The 20,000-nt window shown below is 41.8% G+C and overlaps 2 protein-coding genes across 2 annotated transcripts in view; both read right to left on the minus strand.

Moving 5' to 3' along the window:
• Positions 1-5,345, minus strand: part of vgf (VGF nerve growth factor inducible) — a 6,675-nt gene extending 1,330 nt beyond the window's left edge. The window contains exons 1-2 of the mRNA XM_034105652.1: positions 5,117-5,345; positions 1-3,279 (exon numbers count right to left, since the gene is read on the minus strand). The exon at positions 1-3,279 is cut by the window's left edge and continues 1,330 nt beyond it. Coding sequence (XP_033961543.1) covers positions 1,081-3,228 — 2,148 coding nt within the window. The 5' untranslated portion in view covers positions 3,229-3,279; positions 5,117-5,345 and the 3' untranslated portion in view covers positions 1-1,080. The remainder of the gene's footprint in view (positions 3,280-5,116) is intronic.
• Positions 5,346-8,433: 3,088 nt separating this feature from the next.
• Positions 8,434-20,000, minus strand: part of ap1s1 (adaptor related protein complex 1 subunit sigma 1) — a 12,954-nt gene continuing 1,387 nt past the window's right edge. Inside the window, exons 2-5 of the mRNA XM_034105719.2 lie at positions 18,328-18,506; positions 13,832-13,940; positions 13,556-13,693; positions 8,434-13,014 (exon numbers count right to left, since the gene is read on the minus strand). Coding sequence (XP_033961610.1) covers positions 12,967-13,014; positions 13,556-13,693; positions 13,832-13,940; positions 18,328-18,506 — 474 coding nt within the window. The 3' untranslated portion in view covers positions 8,434-12,966. The remainder of the gene's footprint in view (positions 13,015-13,555; positions 13,694-13,831; positions 13,941-18,327; positions 18,507-20,000) is intronic.

The raw sequence follows: 20,000 nt of genomic DNA on the forward strand, positions 1-20,000 counted from the left end.
GGTAATTTAAGTTATGCAAAAGTATGAGTCATCCATTATAGTGATGGTGGCTTCTGCAGCCCTTTGTATGGAATATTCTTTGGGTGCGGTATATTCCATTATAAAGAGCTGTGTGAGTACACTTACAGAGAAGGTGCGTTTCTGCAGAAATGCTGTGCTGCAGTTTTATACAAATAACACAAAATGACACATTTGCATTAAATGTATTCATTTTAAAAACAATGAGATAGTGAATGGCTCCGGCGAGAGGCCATTTCAGAGTTATGATGATGTAATGCCATCTCTAAGAGAGGTGCATCAGTCGGGGCTCCTTCGCTCCGATGATGGGAGATTAGGACATAGGGACTGTTTTGTTGGAGGACATGAGCAGCCGATGGCTGGGCCGCCGCGTGTGGGGCCACAAGGTCTCCGATCACGCACTTCTTTTATCATGTACTCAGAGACACACACTATTGTCGTTGGAACTTCATAATGCTCTGAATGTGTCTGAATAACACGTGACTGGAATGTTTGGGGTCCGCATAGTTTTGGACATTTAGTGTAGGGGAAATATTGTGTCTTGATAAATCATTTTTAAAAGTTTCCTGCCTGAGAAAATACACAAAAATCTCTATTTGATTGCCATAGAATATTTCCCAGCATCCACCACTGATGTTCCCGACTCTTTGACTGTGAAAAACATGTGTTTTAAAGGTACAGGTAACAACATATTTAAGCGTCCTCCTTTGTTGGCATTGTAAAATGTCCATATGGAGAATGTTGTCATGCCGGGAGTTTGGATGAAGAGTTTTAGCATGATACAAATCTTTGCTGAGTCATGCTTCCCAACGGAACGTTCATCCCGCTTCCCCTCTTCCCCGAGGAGGAGGGTAGATGTGTTTCTTTCTTTTCATTTTCCTACAAAAGGTACATGTTACCCAGACTACCTCTGGAGAAAGTCCTCCTGAATGTCCTTTCCAAATAGCAACCATTTCAAAAAGGAGAAAGAGACATATGTAAAACAAAACCAGCAAATCAAAATCCTAGAGATACTTTCCCTCTCTCCTCTTTGAACCTATTCCCGCTCTTTTCCCAACCCTTTCAGTCTAACATTGGTCTCTTCATGAGAATCTGCTCTATGTATTTCTCCAGATCGTCACGGTTACTGCTGTTTGGCTTCTTTGCAGCCATGTAAAAATCGTCATTTCTCGCCACTGCAGGTGCCGCCGGTGAGTAATAGAACTTCTGTTGGGGAGGGATCACGGGCATTCTGGGAGGGGAACGCGGTTTGGGGTAGTTCTGAAAGCGATAGCTGCTGTAATAGGGCCTCTGCTGGGGACCTGCGGGGGGGCTCCTCAGCCGAGGCTGGACCCAGCTGTGGTACCGGCGTCTGGGAGGGAACGAGTAGGTGTCGTCCACGGAGTTACTCAGGTAGTCGTTGAGGGCAGGTTTGGTGAGGTAGTAACGGGGGTTGGGTCTGGGGGGAGGAGGGTAATAGATGGGGTTGTACTCTGGGTACTGCTTCCTCTGGTAGTAGGATGGGTATCTGTAGGGGTACGAAGGGTAGCCAGTCCAAACCGGCTTGGGCGATTGGAGCCAAACATCCTGTTTGTACGACTTCTGAGGTTTGGGCCAGCGGTTGGGATTGGCTAACAGAGGCTTTGCAGGTTTGCTCCAGAAATCTTGCGATTTGCTCTGCGTTTTTTCCTGTAACCAGTTCTTTAGGAGATTGACAGATGGAGAGGGTTGCTTAGTAACCGGGAATTGATCGGTTGGAATATGTGGCGCTGAAAAGGCGTTGTTCGATGAGTACGACGAAGACAGTGGAGTTGGGGGTCGTTGCCATCGAGAAGGCATATCCGGCGACACGTCTTTCTTCTTCTTCTTCTCCACGTCGCTGATGATGTCCACCACGTCGTCAGCGGGCAGGTGGAGTCTGTTGGAGATCTCGATCAGCTTGTCAATAGTCTGGGGATCGATATCGTCTTCCTCCGTCACTTCCTGCTCCTCGTCGGACCTCTTGTCCTCGGCGGCGTTGGACAGAGACGAGCGGTACTTCTTGTTCCCGTTGTTCTGTTTGACCATGTAGCGCAGCAGCATGTCCGAGGCGATGTCCGCCAACTTCTCCTCCTCCATCTTGGCTTTCTGAGCCTCGGCCGCCTGCCTTCTCATCTCCTCCTGCTCCGCCTTCGCCTGGACTTCCTCCTCCTCAGGACTCAGAACCTCCTCCTCCTCCTCCTCCTCGTCCTCCTCCTCCGGTTCATCTCCTTCCATCGCCTCCTGGTCAGGCGGAGGGTTAGACTGTGCAGCATTACTGCCAGCGTTATTGTCCTCAAAGTCGTCCACGAAGTTGCCTCCCTTGAATGTTGGGAAGTTCGTGCCTTTCTGCGTCTCTTCCTGCCATCTCAGCTTCTTCTTGGACATGGCGAGGTCGCTGCCTTTGTGGATCGGTATGACGTCGTTGTAGCTGCTGTAACCTCGGCTCTCTCTCCGGGTCTGCTCCGATTCTCCTTCCCTCTTGGTGGCCGCGTTCAAACGTGGGAATTCCCTCATCATGGTCTCCAGGTTCTCCAGCTCCTCTGGGCTGATCTGCTCCTCCTCCTCCTCCTCCTCCTCCTCCTCCTTGCTGCTCTCTGGGTCAGGGTTCTGTGGGAGAGAACCCTGACTGTTGTCCCCTGTTGCATCTTGACTTGCGGGCTTCTCAGTTTGGACCGGGACTGTCTGACTCGTGGTGCGACTCGTCACCTTTTCCGTCATCCTTTCCTCTTCCTCCTGAGCTCTCTTCCTCTCCTCTTCTTCTTGCTTCCCCCGCTCCCTTCCCTGAGCGGCCATCAGAAGCTCGAGCTCCTTCCTTCCATCTCTGTCTGATCCCTCCATCGTTCTCACTTCTCTGCTCGCTTCCTCCTCATTATTAACTTCACCCGTCTCAGCGTGTATTTCTTCTCTCATCCCATCGCGCCCCCCTCCCTCCCTTCTTTTCCCCCCTTGTGAGCGATTTAGTGCCTCCAGTAAAACCGCCGCTAGTGTTTTGGGATCCACATCTTTAAAGAGCTCATCTTCTTCTTCCTCTGCCTCTTCTTTCTGTATCGATCGCCTCTCCTCTCCTCTCCCAGGAGGAGGGTCTCCATGTGGGTTAACGACGTCTCCGGGGATGTTGATCGGGCTGGGGGTGGACAGCCGGGGGAGGGAAGCCCCTGTCAGGAGGACAAGGAGGGTAAGGGCACTTGAGGCTGTGTGGTACCCAGTCATGGTCAGTCAGAACAGGGTCCACTGTGAGCAGCAAGGCGGGGTCAGAACTGCCTGGAGGAGAAACAACATTTCTGTCATCAGTTTCAATGTCTGACTGTTTACCCTGGAGCACAGATCACAACGATGAGCAGAAAGGAAGAGGGTATGAAATGAAGAGTGTATGAAAGGTGTTGTTTCCTGATGTCTGCCCTTAATGCGATATATGAAAACCTGCAATATCAATTATTCTTAATTTCCCAGATTTTTTTCAATTTTTTATTCAATTTTTTTATTCCAACTTGAATAAAAAATGGATCATATATAAGTACTCATATCCTTTACTTAAGTAAAAGTACAAATATTATGGTCTTAAAATACTCTACTACAATGTTAGAGGGCACATTTCAAAATGTGACTTAGTATTAGCAAAAAAATGTACTTAAAGTAGTTGATTGGATCTTTTTTTAATATATTATTCTGTTTTTATACATATAAGATCCTTTTCTAGTTTAGCAATGTGGACCAAATGTAGATACTTGAAATACTGCGTATATTAGTAACTGTATACTTACTACACTATACCATATCAGCATATCATGTGTTTTAAATGAAGGGGGGAGGAGGGGGGGGGGGGGTGACGTATGTTACCGTTCCTTCTTTTCAATTGGCAACACCTCGACTTGAGGCTAAGTGCACAAACAGGTCTAACATATCCCTGTTTGGCTCCAGCTCGCTTACATGGCCATAATAACCTGTGGTTATGAACGCATGGCACCGAGCCACTGTTTGCTGCAGTTACTTCAGGGATGCTGCACAAATATGGGCTGCATTTTAAAAAGGATTTAACATGAAAATGTCAAACACAAGTTTAATTTCGATGTTTTTTTCAGTGAAACAACAAACATTTGAAGGGCCAATGAGATGATTGGGTGGTGCATGTTCTGCAGTGGAGGTGGCTGTGATGCGTGATGTGCAAACACGCAGCAGATGCTCTTATCTCATCCTCATGAAACAGATCATCTCTGCATCTGCCCTGTGTTCTTCAGAATGTACAGAGATCAGGCCGAGCAGGTCACACAGCGCATATTTATAATCCGCTTCTGAGGCAATCATCAAGAAAGATATGCCCACATAAGCCACCTCCAGACTTCTGCCAGCAGCAGTGCCCCCCCCCCCACAGCCCACACACCAACAGTAACCTCCAGACCCCCAACAGCACGGACGTCAGAGGTGCAGACATTATAGACACGACATAGGAATGTATCATTTTAATGTATTCATTTCACTTTCACGACCTTAAAGCACAGGAACCGTTCCTTTTTCTACTGGGTTATTTATTTAAGGCGAGTAGCGTTTAATGGCTGGAGATGCCGATAATTGTGATGATGATGATGATGATGATGATGATGATGATGATGATGATGATGATGATGATGATGATGATGATGATGATGATGATGGTGATGGTGATGGTGATGGTGATGGGGAGGAGGAAAACATGATGAAGATGACAGCCACCTCTGCAGACCACAATTATGCCCTGGGTGTAATTCATCTGATGCGAAGTAAAATAAAAGTCTATAAACTATTAACTTTAAAATAAAAAAAATTGTATGTATCAATTATCTATTTTTTACATATAATTTATAATATAACTGTATTTTGACAAATATTTCTAAAGGTGACTCATCATCATTTTGATCATTATAACCAATTAATTTAATAACAATTTTTATAATTTTCAACAAATAAAACAAAAACAGTGCAGAGCTAAAAAAAAAAAAAAAAAGCAGACGTTTCGGAGTTGTTTAACATTTTCAAAGATAATCTTATTATAAATAATAACACATCCAAAGCAACATATTTCCCTGTAAAAAGTAAAGTTTTGCAAAAATAAGTTTGTACTCACTGGCAGTCAGAGGAATTCCAGCTTCCCTGCTGGGCACGTCACGCTCCTGGAGGTCCCGCTGGCATGCACTGAACTGGCTGTTCTGCACCTTAAGTGGTTGTTTTTTTGCGCAAACGTGGCTAAATGTGTTCACTCTTGTCGCGGAGGCTCGGTCACCTCTTCTCCCGGGGTTCCGCTGCTCGGTTCGTCTGGTTTCAGCACCACGGACAGCGGCTGCTCGGCTCTTATAGCTCGGTCCTCCCGGCCCACGTGTTTCATGCGTCAAGCGATCCCCATTGACGTCACTCGACTGGGTTTCATTCATAAGATTGCACTGCTGTCTCCCCCCTCCTCCTCCTCTCCTCCCCTCTCTGATGGAACCAATTAGCTGCAGTGCTCGCGCTGCCGAATGAACAGAAGCTGCTGAATGAATCCGCAATTTACCAGCCTTTCTGAGGACACAGCATGTGGAGTTGTTTTTCTCAACAATAAGCAAAGACACAATTATACACAGATCTTACATGTGGACCAGGAAGGGCTGGCAGCTGAGGATGATCAGCCCCATGTGTGTTTTGTGTTACTATTGGTATATATGTACACATGTTTTATGAAGGTACTGCAGGTAGAGAGTTCTGCAAACAAGTGATTGACATACTGGTGATTTGAGTTCACCATGTCTCCCAAACATTCTATTGCTGAAGGATGATTCCTCTTTCAACGTATTAAACCATCACAAAAGGGTTCGCTGGTTTCCTTAGCCAAAATGATTCTCATAACACAATGAATTGTTTGATGAATGCTATATTTATCAAACAATGGATATCTTCCTTCCATGACCTACTGCTCTCAGAGCTCTGATTGGCTTCTGTTAAAAATGCCAAAGGAGAAACACTCGAGGCTATTCAAAGAGCTGCTGAGCGGACTCCATGTCAACTTAGTTCAAGAAGATGACATTTTCAGTTCAAAGGAAAGAAAGAACGTATGGATTATGAATTGTTATGCTAAATTGTGTGTAACGGATGAATCAGATGATTGCTAACAAGCATTATGTTTTCTGTGAAATCCTTTGTGATTTGTATCATCGTTGACATCATGTTGGATACTTGTGTCCCGGGCAAATAGAAAGAAATACAAAGTTGGTCACAAAAAGAATAAGCAAAGATGGGAAACATTTGTTATAAAGTACAAAGGAATAATGTATTGTCTTGCAAAGAGATGTATTGCACGTCTATATGGAGCACCTGTGTTACACTTTGCTAATGAACCACATATATAACACTGTTTACTCATATGACTAGCATTCATTCATCAAATGAAGTTGTAAAATATATAAAAGTAATTACAACATTGAGTTTCCTTCTTGACACTGAAGCCATCATCAACTAAAAGTTCTGAAGACACAAAAAATATGACCTTAAATATTTCCATGTAATTGACTTCTTCATTTTATACGAAGATCAAGTGATAGGATGGAAACCTCTACCTTTAACATGTAGGACCACTTTGTAGTGAAATTGTTTTCCAAGATGTACAGACAGATATACCTTTTCCTATTTCTTTCTGCCATCATTTCCCTTCACCCTTTAATCAGGATCTCTCCATGTTGTTCCTCTTCTTGCTTCATGTGTATCGGTGGTATAAAGAAGCACCGATAATGAATGCATGTGCAGCCCATAACAACATATGGTAAACATGGAGAGCAGCTGCAGCCCCCCCTGCTGGTCAGCACTCTGAGTCAGGGACCAATCACAGTGAGTCACCTCAGTGCAGGAGACACTGCTGCATGTTGGTGTGAGTGTTGGAACCCACTCATTACACCGCCTCAGTGTCAGGGAACCAAGAAGATGGTGGAAACCAAAAGTATTACTTTTGCTACATTCCCAGAAAATATATGGAAAGTTACTTGAACTCAACTACATCGAGACTGTGGGAAACAATAGTTACAAAGTGTTTTTGGAAAGTACATGTACTCAAGTACTGAGTACAGTATGGCTGTAGCTTCTTCACTTCATCTCGGAGGCAAATATTGTATTTTTAATGAGTTACATGTTTCTTATCTGATTCCTTTCACCGAAGGGCTTGTTCATATTTCGTTCATAATCTTATTAATTTATCTTTTATTCCTAAAAACATGGAGAAATTGATTTTTTTAAAAGGCTGTTTTGGACAGTATGTTCTCCTTTAAGGGGTAATACATGGAGACAACTAAACTTGTAAAAAAAACTAGAATGTAAAAAGAAAAAAAAGTAAACCTGGCTTTGCCGAACGTTAGGGTTCCTGTTATTGAAATGTGCCACATATTTAATAATTTAAGCCTAATTAACATAATCAAACAATTACACATTTCTAAAAACTTTTCAAACAACAATTCTTATAAGTAAACTACTTGGAGTGTAATTGTTTTATCCTTAAAAAAAAAAGTCATGTTAACCTGCGTGTCTCCCTGTAAGTGTAAGTATTATGTTTGCCTCAGTGAAAAAGTAGGCTATTAAAACTAATGTTATTAGATTATCACAAATGTCTAAATATAATTTCACAGTTTTTAAATATACATGAGTTTAATCTGTAAATAGGTATTATACTTCATAAAATAACTAAGCTTTAAAAAAACTAAATCTCTATAAGAACTAGAAACTAGAGCGTCAGATAGTGTGATGCAGAACGGAATGTTTGCCACTGAAATGTAGTGGAGTAAAGTATTAGGTAGCATGACATGGAAATACTAGAAAAGTGTGTCAACACGTGTACTCCCTAGGCTCCTTGGTTAGGGAAGGATCAGGATTAAAAGAAGCCAACATTAAAACAAATGTTGGTTTAACGTGTAGTGTTAAACTCGTATGCTTTGTTGACACATCCATTCACCTGAGCGTCCTCCTTCACCTGACACACATGAGTCTTAACACACAGCCGTTCATTAGTGAAGCATGAACACAGCTTATTCGAGACATTTTGAATAAATACATGATCATTTTATTATTCCTGGAAATAAGTCTAAAAACGGAAACCCTAATGCTGTGATCTGCTCATTGAGCTTAAAGGTGGGGTAGGTAAGTTTGAGAAACCGGCTCGAGATCGCTAGAATTTGAAAATACACAACCGGAGAAAATCTGCCACTTCCTTACAGAGCCCCTCCTCCAACACACACGAACGCGCACATGACCAATGAGGGCACGAGATACATTTGTGCCCCGATGGAAGGCTGACAGGCAGGTAGGCCATCCAATCCGTTTAGCCGTAAACGGATTGGTTGTACTTTTTACAGTATTACGGCTTCTACAGATGAAATTTTCTTATGGATTTTTTGTCAAAGCACTTCAGATATTCATTGCTATCGGGATGTTAAGAGCATTCCATGGAATATAACAAAAAGTGTGTCTCGAGCCGGTTTCTGAAACTTACCTACCCCACCTTTAAGTAGTATGCAGCAGACATTCGTGGGAATCATTTGGAAAGATCTGTAGTTTTGGAACACGTTAAATATCCTGCAAGAACTCTTTCCTATACTTCTAAATCAACAGACACGTGAGCATGGCTACATAACACCAGGACAACATTGTATTCGCTTAAAATGGTTTATTTCTTTATAAAATGACATTCACACACCGAGTCCCTTTAGCCTTTGCCTGCGTCACAGATGTGAGCCTTTCTGCTATCCTACAACAGTTCTTTAAGCCACACACCGTCCTCTTCTCCTCCTCCCCACAAAACCTTATTGTCTTTCATATTAATGAACAATGAAATCACCAAATCGATTGAGCATATGATAAAGACAAAGATCAAACTGGGTAATTAAGTAGAATTTCACACAATGGAGATGGAAAAACATTATGAAACACACTTTTCAAAATGGAGGGAAAGCAGAGGTCAAAGATGACATCTTAGGAAGAGAAATATGCTCAAACGTACGAAAGAATGTGAGGATGGATAATGAAGCTTCAGAAAAAGGCTTTACGGAACTTTCTCAAAGGCAAAATCACACAGACTAACAAAGCCCTGCCACGCCATGCAGCAATGAGCCAAGTTTGGAGTTGAGGAGGCGCGGTTGAGCATTATTCGTGCATCACCATTACGAGCTGTTATTGCATCATGACTACAAAGATACTCGAGAGAAACCAGAGGCGTGACAGCAGCCGTACAGTGTGGACATTCAGTAGAGCTAGCAACAGGCTTTAAGACATGATCGGACAACAAATAGTGCTAACACTAAAAACTTTAGGGCCATAATTCCATTATTTTATTTAAATTACAAGGCAAGTGTTAAAGGTGGCATTTGATGAGAAACGGTGGTGAGGAAACATGGGAATCCACAAGTCATCTTGTTTTTCTCCTAAACCAATTAAAGCAGACTTTTTAGGGATGTGGTCTTAAAGAGACAGGCGCTGAAACGGCGTGTTTTAAGACAGATGGTGAATACAAGTATATTCAGACAAAGAGTATGAGAAAAAGCATGTGTCTTTTTCACATTAAAGCATGTAAACATGGTCTAATAGAAACCCAAATACATAATAAACGTGATTTTTGTTAATTATATGTCCCCTTTAAAATGAGTCAGATAATTGAATACAAGTCAAATATTCTGCTACCCATGCTGTACATACATTTGAGACAATCTCTCTGTCTTGCAGAAGTTCAGCATGTTTACCTCCTCCCCATGTGCCCTTTTGATGCATTTGTTCCACTACATGCCAACAGAAAACAATCAGATCACACGGTGAGCCCTTACTCTTAAAAAACGGACCAACATTCAGAGTTCAGCGGAGGAAAACAAAGGATTAGTCCTTGCTGTGTACAGACAACAGGGCTGCAGCCTGACCTCCACCCTGTCTTAGTTGGAGAAACGCTGGCACAAACGTCATGCGAGGACATTGTGTTGCAGTACACTATTTACTTATTCTTTCTGTACCAATAAACAGATCATCAGGTTAAACCAGTTCACAAAAGAGCACTAAACTAAGAAAATGAATTCTCCAATTACAGGTGGTTTGTCCAGAACTCCTGAGAGGACGTTATATAAATGAATCCCTGTATAATGAAAAACATGCATATATTTTGGGGCAATAAAAGGAAGATTTCCTCTAAGATTACATAGTATTGAAAAATCAAACTAAACGTTAGCAAGCGGCAACCACTGAAATCTGGATTTAATATTTTGATACAGCTTATGAATTATTTTCCAAAAATATCTAATGATTAATCACATTTGTCTAAAGATAGCCGATCGGCTCTATTTCTTCTGAAAGCTTACATCGTATAAATAATGTTTAAACTGGTCTACTGAAAGGGAGCCCTACTGCATGGTCACTCAGACTTATTCCAGATATAGTGATTTCAAAAAGCTGAAGTCTGAGTGGAAATGGTTATCTTTCAATCATTCGTGAATCAACTCTTTTGTACAAAGAATCTGATTGAATCTGATAGAAGTTTATACGGCTAACATCCCTTGTTGTTATGAAGTAAACATGTCCTGCATAACATAAGATCACACCACTACACTGTTTAAGCCTTGCGTAGTGTAACAGTTCAAGTATACACTCTTTCTGTGCTATTGGGGGAGTCGAGCTCCGATTCAGTTTCAGATCACCAGAATATTGTGCCTTCAAATCGAAGTAACAGATTATTTTCCTTAATAGTCAAACGTAAATCTCTCAGTTTACATTCCTTTCATCTCAGATCAATAGTTTATTTTATTAGTAATGGTCTAGCGTCAGAGCGCATACACATACCGTAACATATTGCTGCAACGACACTAAATCATTTGTCTGAAACCGAGCCAATCTGCACAAATCCTGTCAAGGCAACTTGATATGAAAAAACATCTTTCCACTCGATAAAGGATCCCGTTTTTTTCTTTAACTATGGACCAAAAAATAAAGCTACGGTGAACTGTTACACCACTAAATAAAGAATTCCAAAAAGGTTTTAGGCACTCGATTGTTGAAGTCAAATGAGAAGTCACTCAGAAGCAGCGGTGACTCATCTTAAGTAACATTACCAAGTGATCCACGGCATCAACCACACATTCAAGCATGAAGTATGATATACTTCTCTAAGATTCGATTGATACTCATGCCTTGGAACTAGTACCAGCAGAACAACGATTCCAACTCAATGCTGAATGTTTCCTTCCATCTCAGTGGTTACTTTTGCTTTCTTTAGTAAAACTAAGTGGGACGTGATTCTCCGCTGCACTTTGTTGAATTGCATAAGACAGACTTGTCTGGTGCATCAGTCCACTCAGTACCTATGCATGGCTGATAAACAAGTTCTTCGAGGCGGCGATGAACATCTCAAATGTCTTTGGTTCATTATTAACAACCCACAATGCAGTGTGTCACCCCGGGCCTGTTGTGTCAGGTAAGAATTCTTAACTATGCAAACCTGCCTTTTTGAGAAAGTTCGAAGGAACTTCTTTAAGTGTAGTTTAAATAACTGATCATATTTACAGAGTGGAGTCAGAAAACAAAGTACATTTCTGTTTTCTAACCAATCGGTCCTCCTGGTTATGATGACGTGACTTGAAGGCTCTCGAGTGACCTTTGAACTACAGACAGTCTTAAAGAGAATCACTGTTGTTGCATGACTGGAAATGTGAGGATGGCTCTCCCGTGTCCTAAAATAGATCGGTGGAGGAACAGACATCCTGGTGTGTTATTTCCGTGTTATATTTGATAACGCACATACCAATAGGAATAACGACAAACGCTAGTTATTGTATAAACACAGAATTTTACTTAAAAAAGGTCAAGCGGAATTTCATATTTATTTTATAGTCCAATGTCGTGTGCAAACCTAAATCACCAATAAATATATCTTAGTGTTTTGTATGCATCTAAAAGCGAGATATATATGAATTCCTTTGCACCATAGATGTGCATCGTTGTCTTCAAACTATTAAAAACAAAGTGGGCTAATTAGCGCTGAAAAGGTGGATAAATCCGTAGCTGAAAATAGTCCCCAATCGATGCACTATTCACTCCTGGTATAACTGTTAAGAGTTTATGATATTTTTCTGTAAAAAATATTAGTTTTGACTTGGTTGCACTAAATAAATTAAGTAAATCTCCTGTTTGAGTGTCTGTTAAAAACTATAGTAGCCAGCATTTTATTTATTTATGAAACTATACATCTGTAAGCTTTTCTTAAAATGTGATATCTTAAGTAGGAACCATTGGATTTTAAGTTGAGTGTCCCAGACAGCATATACGCCTGAAAGTATTACGAGATGGACCAACACATTTGTTTGTTTTGTCTTTTCATGAGTATTTGAAAATACAAAATATATAAAAATACCATCAGAATGATCATTTAAGTGACGCTCACTTATTGTGTTTACCCAAATCCTGCCCGGTACCACATTCAGTACCGACTGTTGTGTTCATTGGCGCTGCCTCGCTGCGATTTAACGACAGTATCGATTGCAGATTCTTATTCTAACTCTCTGATAAAGTGGACTCAATCTCAGCCCTTTCAAATCTGACCACATAAACCCCCCTGCTGCCACACACAAGTTCAAATCCCATGTCCTCAAGCCCACGCTCAGATCTCACACACACACACACACACACACACACACACACACACACACACACACACACACACACACACACACACACACACACACACACACACACACACACACACACACACACACACACACACACACACACACACACACACACACACACACAGCTGAAAGGCCTGTAAGTGAAAATGTCTTCCGTTCTTAACCGAGTCTCTTCCAGTGAACCAGAACCAGAGACCCAAACACCGTCAGTCCAAGCCTGTTCCATCCAACATTGACCCCCTCCCTCCCCACTTCTCATCCAGCCCTCAGCCTTAGTATCTGTAGTCTCTCACAACTCCGCTGTGTACTACGCCAAGCCCATCTCCTCCAACACACTCCTGGGGGACTCGTCCTCCTGTGGAGGGAAACAGGAAACAGGAAACAGTTAGAATTGTGTACTCAAGAACTATTTAAAATATGTATATATGCACATTAACTGTTCATGGGGCTGCCATTTCTAAAACTAAAGAGTCACTACAGTCACAACTTTGTCAAACACTTTGGGAATATCCAACTTCGAAACACTTGGAAAAGTGGAAAGTAAATAAGCATGATGAATGTAAAGCTGGCGATTGACTACATATGGCAGGCTGTTGAACGTTGGTCATTTGATTTATTAGAGCCTAAAAGCAGCCGTGCAGTGAAAGCGTAAGGTCTGTTCAGATTCATAATTGTGTTTACATTTTCCCCTAAATATGATAAATAATGTCACTTCCTTCAGCATGACATGGTGGAGTCCTAGCCTGAAATAAAGACAGCCAACGCTAATATCAACAGAATGTAATGAAATACCAACATTCCAACCAAAAGTCATAGAGTTGTTCGCTTTGAGTGATGGCCTTGAACAGAACCGGCACTGAAAGCCCAACCCTCCGTGGTAGAGGATCGGTAGTTACCTCCTGCAGTAGGTCGGCCTGTTCGATAGCTTTGAGGACGCTCTTCTTAGACGTATCCTGGATCTCTCCTCCCATCAGGAACTCATCTAGAATGAAGTATGCCTTCTCAAAGTTAAAGATGATGTCGAGCTCACACACCTGCACAAACACACACAGGCCATCAATGCTATGTACAGCAGGGAAATACACATTCTCATTGTGTTAGGAGGTACAACTTCTGCAGCCTTCGCACAGTCACATCGACCGCACGGAGCAGGAGGACAACACGTGACTCACGCTGCCAAAGTACTTATCCAGAAGCTCCACGAAGCGGTGGATGACTTCCAGTGTGATCAGCTCATTGTCCTGCTCTTCAATTGCACAACAGAAATACAGGCTAGCGTACCTGCAGGAACACACACACAAAGATGCATATAAACAGTCAGGCTGGAAGATTCAGAGTTCCAATCATACGAGTAATCCATTTTCAAATCTTCATTATCATCGAAAAATATAAATAAATGACGAGGGTGTGATATTTGGTGCAAGCTGGGACATCTCTGCAGCACTTCATCCAAAGGGGTATTCTCACACATATTTAAGTAGCTGTGCAGCCCTTATGGAAACCATGTGAGTTCTCCCAGACGTCACACATCCACGGTCGTTAAATCGTGCGTCTGTTTTGCTCTCACACAACAAACAAACCGCAGCAGCTCGGAGCAAGAAATCAGTATTCATGATTGTTTTATCCAACCAACAGCTAATAACATTTCATTCCCTCAAAAGTAAGAGCTTATCGTCACGTTTGAGGACAAGAAACGATGGCGTTTCAGCCATTTTGTGAAGAAGTACATTAAGATATTTGCCTATCCGTTGAATGAGTGTTTGTTGAAGCTAGGAAAACGGCCGATCTGCTCACGCACAGCTCCATCTGCAGGGACGTGGGAACTGAAGGGCTGCCGCCGGTTCAAGTCCCGATTGGACCCAAAACAAATGGGAGGTGGAGATGTGCCACAAACTGAATTTTCCAACCGATTAATAAAGCTTCATCCTAACTGATGTTTGCATTTACTACACACTCAGCAGAGGAGGCCAGATGGACACATTCCATGTATGCGAAACACCAGGCCTGCACACAAAGGGTTAACAGGGGGTTTCTGATACAACAGAGCTCGTGTTGTGAGTGCAGTGTTCCCTCATTTCAACTCCACTGCAGGAAATCCCTGTGTGCTCCTCTCGTCTCCCGCCCACGCAGGCTTCTTCCTTTGGTAGTCCACCTCTGCATTCTGCTCGCACAGTAATGAGCCCCGACACACACTGATGTCGCAGTGTGTGTGTGTGTGTGTGTGTGTGTGTGTGTGTGTGTGTGTGTGTGTGTGTGTGTGTGTGTGTGTGTGTGTGTGTGTGTGTGTGTGTGTGTGTGTGTGTGTGTGTGTGTGTGTGTGTGTGTGTGTGTGTGTGTGTGTGTGTGTGTGTGTGTGTGCAGAAAGAGCTGTGAGAGAGGAATGCTGGGTCTCACCCTTTCCACCCACCTCAAATCTAATGCTGCTCAGCCCACATAGAAACACACTAGTGTTGGTCTGTGGGAGGGGAGCCGAAGTAAAAAGACCACGCAGTCAAACTTGCTGCTTCCTTTAAGACACATCAATACTTTTTACTGATGCAATGGAACTCATCCCTGATATCAAAGTAAAGAAACTAAAAGATATGCTGGACGTTAAAACGTTGCTCGATTAATAATGATAAGTACAATGGGGCTCCTTCAAGGCTGTTGGTGCATTCACACGCCCCTGGGATGATGAGGGAAAGAATGAGCTGGAGCCCTAGTAATGAAATGCAAATCAATACATCCTCCTCCTCCTCCTCCTCCTCCTCCTCCTCCTCCTCCTCCTCCTCCTCCTCCTCCTCCTGTAGTGCAACATTTTACTTTAATACATTTTGTGCAGTACAAATACATGTACAGTGATTTGCTGTACTTGATTACAAGGAACAACGGAATGCAACAGATACCGAATGCATCATTATTGTCGTCTGTGCGTGTCCGAGCTGATAAGTCTAACCATTTAAACAATCTGGATTTCTGCTCGCTGGTTCAAATACTGATAAACTGTTTATTACCAACTAAATACGTTTTTATGTAATCTATCTTAATGAAACTTGTAATATGAGTTAGTATACAATATCACTTTAGATATTCTATATATTTGGTTCTCTTGCTTATAATGAATAAAATCATTGGATATTTAATAGAAATTGTTTGTGCATTTAATTGTTTATTCATTTGTATTATCATGATATGCTCGGCCTAAAAGCCAAGCTAATACAGGTTATGTTAAATTAACAATGGTATGCTTTTTTTGAACAATGAACATTAATGAAGTTGGCCAAACATTCAAAGTCAACTCTTTGCTTTTGTCTCAGGAGGAGGGAATCCTTAAGTACTGCACTTAAGGATTTCTACTTTATGTGACCATGTTCTTTTGATGCTACATGTGATAAAGCTAATGGTTGGGGAAATATGCTCCTAGGCCCACACCTTTGACCCAGTTAGCCTGCGACCTTGGGTGCTGTCTCTCAGTGTGTTGTCTCCCTGCTCCGGCCTGCTGGCGTCAGCTGATAGAGGTGTCATGATTCTATCTTGTTATGCTCAATGTTGATTCTTCTCTCAGACCCAGCCAAATACACGGGTCTGGGGTAGAGCTCTTCAGAATTGCTTTGGCAGCAGCTGTGTCACCTCGTGGCACAGCACACGTCTTGTGAATTCTCCGGCCGAAGCTCCAAATAAACCGTCAGTGTTTGCCATCAAAGCTCCTGCTCTCCTCGTGTCTCTCCGAGTCTCCATTGCTCCAGAAAATTCCATCACACTAATAAAGTTATTTTTAACCACTACATTTACCCGACAGCTTTAGTTACAGATTATAATACTATTCAATACAAATTACAACTAAACTAATAAATCAACTTTGATATATTATTATAGGTTCATATTTACAGCATCAGTAAATAGAGTAATTCAAATGAGCTCCATCTTTACCAGCTGTTATAAACACAAAAATGCACAAATAGTCGGAATCTAATAATTTCCTAAATGCAATTCTTAAATTACGCACAATAAGTACTTTTACTTCAAGTATGTAAAGTATATTTTAATGCCATTACAGGGTTTCCCACACAGACTATACTTGGGCGGGCCGCCCAGGTATATTAACGGCCGCCCAAGTATATTTCGCGACCCATTTAGGTTTGTTTTTTTATTCGTCTGTGACCACGACGCCATCTGCGATCGATTAACTTGTGGACAATGATCCCTCGCTCTGATCTCGCCTCCTTCTGGCCTGTTAAGTGGCCTGCCTAACACAGGGTGACTGGCTGTCCACATGATGTGGCCTGCCGACATGGCCACTGTCATACAGATCATAAATCAAAGCCCTTGATTGGTCTCTGTGTGTCATTCAAGCTCGGGATAAGCTCAGCTCAGGTGAGGTAAAGGACTCTCTGAATGTTTAGAAAGTTAACTTAGTCTAAGTTCTCAGTGGGTCTCAAACGGTGTGGTCACCATTTACGTAAACACATATTTCCATTTGAGAGGGTAGTGATTGGTCTAATGCAGTGGTTCCCAACCTGTAAGGCAATACATGATTGTCACTAAAGCCTTGTCTCCACATTACAATAACATAAAAAATAATTGATTAATTCATTTGAATAAAAATTCAAGTTAGTATTAAAAGGCATAAAAAGAAAGAAATATATAATTTTCATTTGGGGGGGCTCTTGGGAAAAAAGGTTGGGAACCCCTGGTCTAATGGATAGTGAGGTGGGCTGAAGATCGTAAGGCTGTGAGTTCAAATCCCGCCAGGAACAACACCACTAGTGTGCCCTTGAGTAAGGCACTTAGCCCTTAGTTACTCCAGGGAGAATGTCCCTGTAATCGGTCATTATAAGTCACTTTGGATGAAATGTGATTCAGGAGCACAGACACACTCACAACTATAAATGAACCAAAAATAAATTAATAAACAAGTTTTAGTGTTTTTTTCATATTGGAAATGGTATGTTATTGGTTATGGCAATGATTTTATGATTATTGAAATGTATACAGTTCTGTTTAATATTGGTGTTTCCATAGATCTAGTCTCTTTATTTTTCCCTCAAAATGCACCAGATTGATGCATTTAACTCATTTAAATCTTACCGGGGGGCATGCCCCTGGACCCCCCTAGAGGATTTCAGGTCGACCCCCACTAAAAATCACATGGATAGGTTCCTAAATACATTTATAAATACATTAATTTTTTTAAATAGTAACCCATTTCCATATGTTCATATGTTCATGTGTGGGTAGTGGATTTAAACTATAGGGCTATCATTATGGGCCCTGCCTGTACCTGTTCACTCTGCCATCGCGTGAAGGGTCTGCTAACAAGCGACCAACAGAAAGGTAAAGGTTAATGTTAACACCCCCCCCCCCCCCGCTACTACCACCCCCCCAAGTATATTTCAGATCCGTGGGAAACACTGCATTATATATACTTTTATTTCGATTTTAAATGCAGGACATGTACATGTTACAGTGTCATTACAATTTAGTATTCCTACTTTTACTCAAATTCAAATGACTTCTAATATTTACACTCGGTAAATAATGAGAACAAGAAAGTGAAATTTGAGTAAAAAGAGAACCGTATTAAATACAGTAACTCATTAAAGGAATCACTGACATGAGCACTTATGCAAGACTCTTCCAGTTGCCGGGCAGAAACAGGAGAAACCTTTTGACAGTTCTTGATTAGTACCTTTTATAGACAATCTTGAGGTCCCTCCATTCTAGAAAGCTGCACATTTTTGGTTTGCGGGCGAGCACTATCTGCATGAGCTCCCTGACCATCTTCTTCTTGTCGCGCTCCGCTGTGGCGGTGTACCACTTCTGCAGCCGCAGCTTCCCCTGCCGGCTGAACAGCAGCATGAAACGCATCTACACAGAGAGAGAGAGAGAGAGAGAGAGAGAGAGACTTTCAGAACAAGGGAACAGAGGCAGCAGAGCGGGGTTGATATACAGTATGTGCCATTAAATGACATAAAGTCATCAGTATTATTGGGGAAAAAAGGAATTTCTAACATTTCTAAGAAGAAATTGTGAAAACGTTTTTGTTTGTTTTTTGTCATCACATGAAAGTGCTAAATACAGGAACAAGTCGAGTCATGTAATACTCACCACTCTGCTGCTCCTACTTCCTCTCTTTATCACTAATATAGTTACAATTCACTCATTATTTCCAACCACTTCCACTCCATCAAGTTTACTCCGAAGGTTTGAGAGTAAATTCTATTTCTTTCTAAGTTCTATTTTAAATGTACATCATTATATTTGATCTTAGTACATTTCTCACCTGATAAAAACATTCCACAATATAGAATATCATATCAAACTCCTTCAACCATCTTTGAAACTATTAATAATATAAATATCTTCTGATTACTGACAATTTAGTTTTGACCAAATCAGTACAGTTGCAGCAAGTTGTGCTTTAATTCATCATTTTATTATATTTCTCTTTTCATTCTGAACATCTGATGGAAGTCTGCAGTTGCACAGGACTGAGTAGCAGGCAGAACATACGCTCACTGTTTTAATGTTAGAGCCCACGGTTAATTCTGCACTTTTTCATTTACCCCTCCACAAGTCTTAAAACAGACACACGCCGTTGGCTTAGTGGTACATTTAGTGGTACATTTAGCGTCTTAAGAGCCAGAAATCATTCCCAGGAGTTAAGGGAGACGCAATTAGAACCTACATTGTGCCAGTTAACAGACGATTGGGATGATAATGCTTCTCGGTGTCTGCTGAATATGTACGAAGGCAACTTACTTTACTAACGGGGGATATTGAGACGTTTTACTTGACCAATTATTGGTTAATCTCTAATAAAGATGACATTCTGCTCATTTTCAGGTTCATACTTATATTCTGTGTCCCCACTGGGACGTGTCTCCACTGGGACGTGCCTCCACTGGGACGTGTCTCAACTGGGACATGTCTCCATGCTTTAATGTTCAAAAATATCTTTATTTCTCTCATACTGCCTGTGCTGCAGCACCTCTTTTCACCCTCTGTCTGAAACCAGAGCCCAGTCTGCTCCGATTGGTTAGCTGGTCGGCTCTGTTGTGATTGGACAGCTTAGAAATGTCCCGTCTTTTAGCAAATCACTTGTGTTGGAGTGCTAGCCAATAGAAGTGTGAGTGTTTGACAGTGATTTCACTTTCCTACGGAAAAGAAAAAGGAGTCCAATGGAGGCGTTTCAGGCAAGGGGGACGTAGGGATTTTAGCCGTTGCAGACCATTGACATGCATACAAACCTATGACACACTTCAGAAAAGGGAAGACCCAATAAAGCATAATAAAGCCTCTTAAATAAACAGATTTCTACATAGAGTTTGGTGTGATATGAGCCTGCCGCTGCATTTATTC

Source organism: Pseudochaenichthys georgianus, chromosome 18 (assembly GCF_902827115.2).
Source record: "Pseudochaenichthys georgianus chromosome 18, fPseGeo1.2, whole genome shotgun sequence".
In the NCBI taxonomy this organism is placed as follows: Eukaryota; Metazoa; Chordata; class Actinopteri; order Perciformes; family Channichthyidae; genus Pseudochaenichthys; species Pseudochaenichthys georgianus.